Source organism: Quercus suber, unplaced genomic scaffold, assembly GCF_002906115.3.
Source record: "Quercus suber isolate HL8 unplaced genomic scaffold, Cork oak 2.0 scaffold_64, whole genome shotgun sequence".
NCBI lineage: Eukaryota > Viridiplantae > Streptophyta > Magnoliopsida > Fagales > Fagaceae > Quercus > Quercus suber.
In genome coordinates, this window is record NW_027069529.1 from 546,461 (window position 1) to 556,780 (window position 10,320).

The 10,320-nt window shown below is 36.8% G+C and overlaps 1 protein-coding gene across 1 annotated transcript; it reads left to right on the forward strand.

The window, feature by feature from the left end:
• The first annotated feature begins 499 nt into the window (after window positions 1–499).
• On the forward strand, window positions 500–8,999 carry LOC136067239 (uncharacterized). Its single transcript, XM_065772791.1, has 2 exons — window positions 500–4,578; window positions 6,761–8,999. The coding sequence occupies exon 2, from the start codon at window positions 6,761–6,763 to the stop codon at window positions 7,937–7,939; it is 1,179 nt and encodes a 392-aa protein (XP_065628863.1). The 5' UTR covers window positions 500–4,578; the 3' UTR covers window positions 7,940–8,999.
• Window positions 9,000–10,320: the final 1,321 nt, after the last annotated feature.

A 10,320-nucleotide genomic window follows, 5' to 3' on the forward strand; every position in this document is an offset into this window, starting at 1 on the left:
TGTGTATGATATTGTCCCCTTTGGGAGGCCTGATGGCACATCCCCTCCAGGTTTTGTTCCTCCCCGCCGTCCGTACACATTGGGGAGAAGGCCTTAGAGTTACGGGCAACCCCATTTCCTCTACTTTAAATGGCCTAGAGTTACGGGCAGCCCCATTTCCTCTACTTTAAATGGCCAAACAGATAACATTTTTCCATGGAAAGCTAGTAATTAACCCCTACTAGCCGAGTTCAGATCACCAGAGGACATAACCCGAAAACATTTCATACATTACATCATACTGAAATTTCTTATTTTGTATAACATTTCATAATAATAGCATTTCCATTCTTTTCTTTAAACATCATGTTCATGGAATTAGTCATAGCATCAATATGCTTAAATCATACGTATAGGGTTTCGAAAGCCCATGAACATATCTTTGTCTAAATAATGCTTACATGCCATATCTCTAATCAAAAACATTTTAATGCATAATTTACTCTAAAATAACCTCTGTATGAAATGTTTTCGGGTTATGTCCTCTGGTGATCTGAACTCGGCTAGTAGGGGTTAATTACTAGCTTTCCATGGAAAAATGTTATCTGTTTGGCCATTTAAAGTAGAGGAAATGGGGCTGCCCGTAACTCTAGGCCATTTAAAGTAGAGGAAATGGGGTTGCCCGTAACTCTAAGGCCTTCTCCCCAATGTGTACGGACGGCGGGGAGGAACAAAACCTGGAGGGGATGTGCCATCAGGCCTCCCAAAGGGGACAATATCATACACATGAGGGCACCCAAATGTGATGAGGCCTTCTCTGTACAGACTTATCAGCTAGGGACTAACCAATAAGTTATTTATGAACAGTTATGTTATGTTATTAATCATGAGAGAATTATTTTATTTAAATGCATTGGGAAAGGTTAAAAGCTCTCATGAAAAGAAGAAGTTTCTAATGAAAAGAAAGCTGTTCATTAAAGATAAAAGTTTCTGAAGTTCTGTGATGTTATAAAGACAAAGTTACCGATTATCTGATTTAAGTTAAAATGATTATTTTGTAATGAAAATATGTATGGTGACTTTGTAAGAAATGAAAGAAATTCAATCCGAAAGATTTTGGTAATATTATTCTGACAAGAAAAGGAGAACGATTATTTACCTATGAAAAGCATACAAGCTATTATTATAAATAGTATAAAATACTATGCATGAAATGATGTTCTCCTATCCAAACGTTGATAAAATGAAATAAATTGATTTACATGCATCCTTATTGAATTCTCATATATCTTACCTTTACTGAGCTGTGTAGCTCACCCCTTCCACTCTTTCAGTTAGCAGGTTTTTAATTTGGAGCAGAGGGAGCCTTAGTCAAGTTTTGGAAGGAGCTGGTTTTAGTTTATATGTATAGATCCTAAAGTAGTATTTGATGTTTAGTTTTGCAGTATTGTGAATTTTAGGATCTAATGAAAGTTGTACCTTAAGGTATTAAAAGATGTATTATGTGAAAGTATGAAATTTGAAAGACTGGTGAATTATGTTATTCTTTGAGTTCAGTATAGATGCTCTGAATGTCAAGTGAAAAATTATACCATTTAAGTAAAGAAACAAGGATTTAAATAAAGAGAGAAGCTTTTGTAAAAGCTCTTGTGAAAGTCTCATTAAAAGTTAAGTTGGTTCTTGTTAATATTAGGTTTAAACTTGATATTAGCATGCCGGTCATGGTCACAAATCCGAGTATCGGGTTTGGGGCGTGACAGTTTTGGCTTGAAATGATGTTAGGATGATGTTTTTCTATTGTAAAGTTGTTATTTACAACTATGTTTTTTGTTGGCTTTTATTCCGTGCCAAATTTGATTTTAATCATTATCAATCGTTTATACCCTGTATCTATTGTGGGATTTGTTGTAAGGGATGTGTGATAAAGAGAGAGTGTGTAGACTCAAGCATTTGAAGGCTGAAGAATTCTCACGTATTAACCCATGTATCCCAACTGATTGTCTAGTGGATCGATTTTCGCTTGGAGGGCGGTAGTGAGGTTTTTCGCCGAGTTCTTCGGTTTCCTCTTCGAAAACACGTCTTGGTGGTTTCTGTGTTTGCATCTTTCTTCCCTACTCTTTTATATTCCATTACTGTTGTGTTGATTAGTTTATGGATTAGAGTAGTTTATTTGTTCATTCATTCGCATTTACACTATTCTGCACTTTGTATTAAGTTAGTGTAAAATTTATCGAGCCGTAACTTTAATTGGGGGTCTAAATAGCTCTTGTGTTTTCAACACATTTTCGAGCTTTCAATTGGTATCAGAGCGGGTACACTTGTTATGATTTTAATACTTAAGTGTGATCCTAGACCCCTTGGTGTGTTTTGAAAAGTGATTTAGTAAAAACCACCATGAAAGACTGTAAGAGTGTTTGTGAAAATGACTCAATGAGCATATTTGAAGACTATTCCAGTAATGTGCTCTTAGAGTTATTTAAATCAAAGAAACATGCTAGAATTTTTTGTCACATGCTGAAATCCTTAGTTCATAGGAATCATGATATGTACAGTCTATGTGAGTCAAAGTCCTTAGTCTATGAATATGAGAGAAGAAATAGACAGTTATGTGATAAACTTGATCGTTTAAAAAGGAAACTACACTCATCCTTGAATGAAATAAGGAAAAATGATTATTGCTTTAATGGTCAAGAATGTCTCTCTCACGCATGTCTTTTTGTTCATACCGCACTGAAAGTGTTTAACTCATGTTTGTGGTATCTCGACAGCGGGTGCTCAAGGCATATGACTAGAGAAAAATCTTTGTTCAAAACTCTTAAAGAGAAGGAAGCTGGATTTGTGACATTTGGGGATGGTAGTCATTCACAGGTTCTTGGAAAGGGAACAGTGGATATTTCGGGACTGCCTTTGTTGACTGATGTGCTGTATATTAAGGGATTAAAAGTGAACTTGCTGAGTATCACTCAGATTTGTGATGAGGAGTTCTTAGTCCAATTTTCAAAGAAAGGGTTTCTAATCTTGAATGAAGGAGGTGTTCAAGTTCTGAAGGGACTAAGGACCACCAATAATTGTTATGGAGTTATTCCCAAACCCAGCATAACATGTCGGAATGCTTGAGTAAACCTCTTAGAGTTGTGGCATCAACGGCTTGGACATGCAAATTACAAACAAGTGGCAAAAGTCTCGAAACTTGAGGTTGTGGTCGGTCTACCTAAGTTTGGGAAAATTAAGAAGAATGTTTGTGGTCCATGTCAACTGGGAAAACAAACAAAGTCAAGCCATCCTAAAGTGAAGGTGGTCGCAACTTCTCGCCCATTAGAATTACTGCATGTGGATTTAATGGGTCCTACAAGAACAGAAAGCATGGGTGGAAAGCGTTATACTATGGTGGTAGTTGACGATTTCTCAAGGTACTCTTGGGTGGACTTTCTTACAGAGAAATCAGAAGCATGTGACAAGATGGAAAAATTGTGCAAGAGACTGATGAATGAAAAGTAGTACCTATCATCAAAATCAGGAGTGACCATGGGAAAGAGTTTGAAAATGCAAAGTTTGAAGCATTTTGCAATGAACACGGTATCAAGAAGGAATTCTCAGCCCCAAAGACTCCACAATAGAATGGAGTAGTTGAAAGGAAGAACTGGGTGATTCAAGAAATGGCTCAAGTATATGTGGATGATATTGTCTTTGGATCCACAGTTGATCATTTGGCTCATGAATTCTCCGAAGAAATGAAAAGGGAGTTTGAGATGAGTATGGTGGTGGAGCTGAACTATTTCCTGGGGCTTCAAGTGAAACAACGGAAAGATGGGATATTCATATCTCAAGAGAAATATGCCAAAAATCTTGTTAAACGATTTGGTCTATACTCTAAGAAATACACTTCCACTCCAATGAGTTCCTCATCAAAGCTGAGTTGGGATGCAGCAGGTGTAGAAGTGGATCCAACGCTCTATCAAAACATGATAGGCAGTCTCTTATATCTAACTGCTAACAGACCAGACATTGCCTTCAATGTAGGCGTATGTGCTAGATTTCAGGCAGCCCCCAAAGAGTCACATTTAATAGTAGTCAAACGAATTATCCGCTACATAAATGGCACATCTGATTATAGAATTTGATACTCAGGAGACTCAAATGAATGCTTAGCCAGATATTCTGATGCTGATTGGGCCGGTTGCATTGATGATAGAAAGAGTACTTCTGGTGGATGTTTTTACCTTGGAAACAACTTAGTGTCATGGATGAGCAAAAATCAAAATTCAGTCTCTCTATCCACAGCCAAAACTGAATACATTACTGTTGCAAGTTGCTGTGCTCAATTACTATGGATGAAGAAACTTCTTCATGACTATGGAATCACTCAAGACACGATGTGTGTATATTGTGATAATACAAGTGCCATAAATTTGTCAAAGAATCCAGTTCAACACTCGAAATCAAAACATATCGAGATTCAGTATCATTTCATTCGAGATCTGGTGGAGGAAAGGACTGTGTACTTAGAGTTCATCAACACTGAGAATCAGAAAGCAAACATATTTACTAAACCTCTAGATAGCCCAAAGTTTGAATCTTTGCATAAGACCATCGGTGTCGGTATCATTTCCTGAACTCTATCTCTCGTGTGAACCTATACTACTCTTTGTTGCATATTTGTTATTGTGGTTCCACTTGTTTAGTTTCTAGAAGTCTTTCTTTTATCTGTTTTGGTTTGTACTAGTTGTTTTCTTGTTGATCTTACTTTTCTTGTTTTGTTTTGGGTGTGTTCAAAAATTCAAAAACCCTTAAAAATTAAAAAATCTCAAAAGTTTGATCATTTGTTTTGTGTTTGTCACATGTGAGTTTGACCTAGTACCTTCGTACTTATGGCGTAGTGCATTTACGATCTTGGCTTGTCATGTATGCACTCATTTCTTTGTGGTAGAAATCTTGAACATTAGGTGTGACTATTGTAAATAGATCTTCAAACTTGTCATGAATGATTGGTCAATAGTCTTGTTGGTCTTGATACTTGCATAGACTTGTGTCTATATCTCTTCCCACTTTATTTTTCTGTTTTTGCAAAAAGAGCTCACCAAATGTAAATCTCCAAATGAAAAGAGATATTGAGCTACAAAAGCCTGTTGCACACACTAGTATTCGACTAGGAAAAAGGAAAAGCGACTCTTCTTAATGTGTTCTATATGGTGCTCAAAAAGCCAAAGGCTAATCATCAATGTTGAAATATCATAAATTTCAAGCACCAATCTCAAAATGAGATGTTTTTGTCCAAACAAAATTAATTAGACCAATTGTTATGCCTTATGCAGAAGCCAAATGAAAAGCTTCCAAGTTTTGTATTCAATGTGTGGGAGGTCATATATACTCATTTCTATAATGGAGATAGTCCACTTGATTTCGTATCAATTGTGTATGACTCGATTGAATTGATCATTGAAGCTTCGCCCTGGTCACTCACACACAACACACAAGACTTTGATTCAATCAATGCCTATCTCATTTGTGTGATTGTACATGTTCAAATATGATGTGTACGCTCAAGAACTGGTTGATCAAACACAAAAAAAAAAAAATTTGAGTGTTTTATTTGTTTTTCGAATTGATTTTATACTTTCGTGTTTTTTGTTTTTGTTCAAAATGCACTTTTGTATTTTTCTACAAAAACTGGTTCAAGGGCTGTTTCGCGAGAACCTTGAGACTTAGAGCTTCCCGCGAAAAGGGCGTGAGGGAAATAATTATTCATCATGTCACACAGAAACTCTTGCGACTATCTTGCGACCAACAGCTTCTCGCGAAATGCTGTTTGGCTAAAATTGGATTTTTTTAAATTCAGACAGAAGGTATCGCGACTGTCTCGCGATTGTTTCACGACCTAAAGCTTCTAGCGAAAGCTTTTATACTTCAGTGGCCACTTTCGCGGTTGTCTCACGACTGTATCACTACTATGTAACCCGCGAAAAACGCATGTTTTTTCTTTATATGTAGCAGATGTGATAGTCTTTCAAAACTTTCTTATTTCCCTCGCCCAACCTCTCTAGAACCCTTTTTCAACCCAAAATCAATTTCTCTCTAAAACCCATTAATTTCAAGCATCGTTTCTGCATTGTCAACTTCAAGGTATGTCTTCTAAAGCTTTTTCCTACAAATTCTTCTTAGTTTTTGCAGTATTTTCTTTAGGGTTTCAAAATTTTGGGGTTTTTCAAAAATTTGGGTTGGTTTTCTAAATTGGGTGAAAATTTGTCAAATCTTTTGTTTGGGCTGTGTCCCATTTGATGGTTGTGCATCTGCGTTGGCCCCTTATGGCATTTTAACATGTATTGAGGGTAGATTTTCTCATGTTCATGCATTGTTCATGCTTAGAGTTCATATGTGCATGATAGGTGTTTGTTAAAATGTCTGAGTGACATTTTTGTGCTTAATTGAATTCATGTGAGTTCCAATTTATGGGTTTCCAGATGTTTAACCTTACTTTACTTGGTTTGGTCTTTCATCAAGTGTTTCCTACACTCTGCTCATGATGCACTCACTTGGCACACACCTAGGCACCCTCTAGGTACACCCCCATGCATCTCATGCTGCACACTTACTTACTTTCATGCACTGTGCCTATTTTTCCTTGTTTTATATGTTGTTGCATGTTCCTTGAGTTGGCTATGATCTGCTTTAGGATAGCTTTCATATGCTTTGGGATTAACTTGAATCAAATCAAGTTGTTGTTTGTGTGTTCTGTTTTGGTGTTTGTGCACTTGTTCCCTTTCTGCTTTGTGAAATTGTGCAGATGTCTCCCACCAAGCATACAGCTAAGAAGAAACCAACTTCAAAGCGTGCACGCACTGATTCTGATCATTTCAAGTCTGCGGAAGCAGATATGAAGTACAATGACTACTATAAGGACAAGACAATCATCATAGAAAGAGTGGTTCAGTTAGAAACTCTTGAGGACACTTTCATCCCTGAAGTGTTCAAAGATAGAACTTGGACCAAGCTGCTGAACTCGACTGGGGTTGTTTATTCAGAGATAATCAGGGAGTTCTTCTCAAATGCCACAGTCAACGGAGATTGTATTGAGTGCTGGGTAAGACACAAGGAATTTGTGATTACGAAAGAGGTCATCCAAGATTTTTTGGAAATTCGTCCTTCATCTCAGCCAATCACAGTTGCATATGAGGACAGATTGGGCTCTACTGCTGAGATGGTTACAGCTCTTGGTGGTGAACTGAAGAAATCATCCATGAACACCACCAAGTTTTCTCCAGAAATGAGGACACTAAGTTATGTGATGATTCATAATCTGTATCCAGTCACTAATCTCACCACACTATCTACTCCAAGAACAAGATTCCTGTATGATCTCTTTACTCATAAGGAGATTGACATTTGTGGCCATATCATGCATGTCTTGAAAAAGAGCATTACAAAGCAGAATACACGAATTATGATGTCGTTCCCCTCTTTAATCATGGTATTGATTGCCAAAGCAAAACTCAAGCTACCCAGTGGCCTCACAGCTGTTCAGAGGGACTACCCTATTGGTGGTCATACACTGACTAGGAGCACCGCACACATCAAAGGCTCCAAGACTGGTGTGCATACGATCCCACAGCCTCGTGTTGAGCAAGATGAGGGTGGAGATACAGAGGAGGAGATTGATAGGTTCACCTCGACTCCAGAGCCATTTGCACAGCCATCATCTTTGGCTCCACCACAAGGCTCGAGCAAACTTAATCTATTACTAGCTAAAATGGATCAAATGTCTACAGTGCTGAATTCTCATGTACAGCACACCGCGGACCAGTTTGCACCGCACTATCTTCACAAATACAAGACTTGTCTATGGAGCAAGGCTCGGATTCAGAGTCAAATCAGTTCTAGCCTTTTGGCCATTCCGGTCAAAAAGGGGGAGAAAATTTTAAGGGGGAGCTGGAGAAGAGCTTGCACAACATTAGGGGTAGCATAGCTTAGAAACAAAGTAACATTGGTTATTGGTCTTACAGACGGTTTAATTCAGTCTTTTTTAGTTTTTATAACTGTTTTACGGCTTTTGGTTTAAAACTTTGATACTCTAGTATTATTTCAGTATAATTTCTATAGTTTTTTTTTTTTTTTTTATATTCTCTATGCTTTGTAGCATGTCTTGTTTGTACCTATGATGCTTTTGTAAGCTTTTAGCGTTCGTTTCCATGCATGTTTGTAGACTTTTATGGTTTGTGCCATGCATTTGCAGTACATTGTTTTTGCAACCTTTTGCTTGTGTATTTGATGTTTAATGTCATACATTTTATTTCAGTACAACACTCTTGTGCCTTTGTAGGATTGTTCCTAGATGCAAATACTTCATGTATTTCGCATTGGTTAAGTGTTGGATTTGCAAATGATACTCTTCAAATGAGCTTATCATCTTCCATGTCCGGATGTTCATTCCTTGTGTGAATGAGCATAGTGATCACTTTTGTATAGTGATTGCTTGTTTGATCTTGCCATGATCTAGTGTTTCTATTTCATTTTGCTTGATCATGATTTTATTGCTCCAAATGCTTTTCAAGTTTTTCTACATACAATGATGTTATTGTGTTGTTGTGTTTCAGGAGATACTTGTTCATATGTTTCAAGAGCTTATCAGAATCTAGAATTAGGTGTGAGTGAGTTTTACCATTGTTCCCAAACTCACGTTTAAGTCTAGAGTTTGTTTTAGGGTTTTGTCACGGAATAGCCAAAGGGGGAGATTGTAAAGTTGTTATTTACAGCTATGTTTTTTGTTAGGTTTTATTCCGTGCCAAATTTGATTGTAATCATTATCAATCGTTTATACCCTGTATCTATTATGGGATTTGTTGTAAGGGATGTGCTTGAGGCCAGGATGATGTTTTTCAATTTTTTGAATTTTTTTGCTAATTTTTTCGGAATTCTCTAGTTCAGGTCGGGTAAAAACCGATTGGATCGAAAACAATTTTTTCTCCCTTTCCCAGCCCGGCCTGACCCGTTTTGGCTTGAAATGATACGAGGATAATGTTTTTCAATTTTTTGAATTTTTTTGCTATTTTTTTCGGAGTTCTATAACAGGTCTCAGGTAAGAACCGCTAGGATCGAAAACTTCGTTTCTTCTCCTTTCTCAGCCCGGCTCGACCCGTTTTAGCTTGAAATAATGCCAGGATGATGTTTTTTAGTTTTTTGAATTTTTTTGCTTTTTTTTAAGAAATTCTTCATTTGGGGTCGACTAAAAACCGCTCGAATCGAAAACATTTTTTTTTCCTTTTCTCGGTCTGGCCCAACCCGTTTTGGCTTGAAATGATGCCAGGATGATGTTTTTCAATTTTTTTTTTTTTTTTTTTTTTTTGCTATTTTTAGCATCCTTATTAAATTCTCATATATCTTACCTTTACTGAGCTGTGTAGCTCACCCCTTCCACTCTTTCAGTTAGCAGGTTTTTTTAATTGGAGCAGAGGGAGCCTTAGTCAAGTTTTGGAAGGAGCTAGTTTTAGTTTTATATGTATAGATCCTAAAGTAGTATTTGATGTTTAGTTTTGTAGTATTGTAAATTTTAGGATCTAATGAAAGTTGTACCTCAAGGTATTAAAAGATGTATTATGTGAAAGTATGAAATTTGAAAGACTGGTGGATTATGTTATTCTTTGAGTTCAGTATAGATGCTCTGAATGTCAAGTGAAAAATTATACCATTTAAGTAAAGAAACAAGGATTTTAAATAAAGAGAGAAGCTTTTGTAAATGCTTTTGTGAAAGTCTCATTAAAAGTTAGTTGGTTCTTGCTAATATCAGGTTTAGGCTTGATATTAGCATGCCGGTCATGGTCACAAATCCGGGTATCGGGTTTGGGGCGTGACACCAAGTCTACAAAATCTCTTAAAAATATTCTCAATAATAATATCCAAATCTGACTAATTAAAAAAAATATTAAAAATAAAACAAAGCCCTAATATAACTAGGAAAGTGGTGTTTTTCAGTTGGAAATTTCGTGCACCAAATTTGGAGGCTTCCAAAAGTAAACCACATCAAATCTGCGTATTAGAATTGTAGGCAAAGGAACATTCCAAAACATCAACACTTCAGGTGCAGCAACTTCAAGCCCGATTTTGACCTTGATGCGTCCCATATCTTTCAAAACTCATAACATGAAAGTTGTAGAGCTTTGTCTTGGCATTCCATAGCATCTTTAATAATCTCAATCGGAGTTCGGATGAGAAAGTTATGCCCAGATTACAAAGCAATATCAAAGCTGTCCAGAATCACCCAATTAATTACATTTTGCACTTTATGCCTCCATTTGCATCCTAAATCAAAATACAAGAATAATGAGTACATTTAGGCACCAAATAAGTATA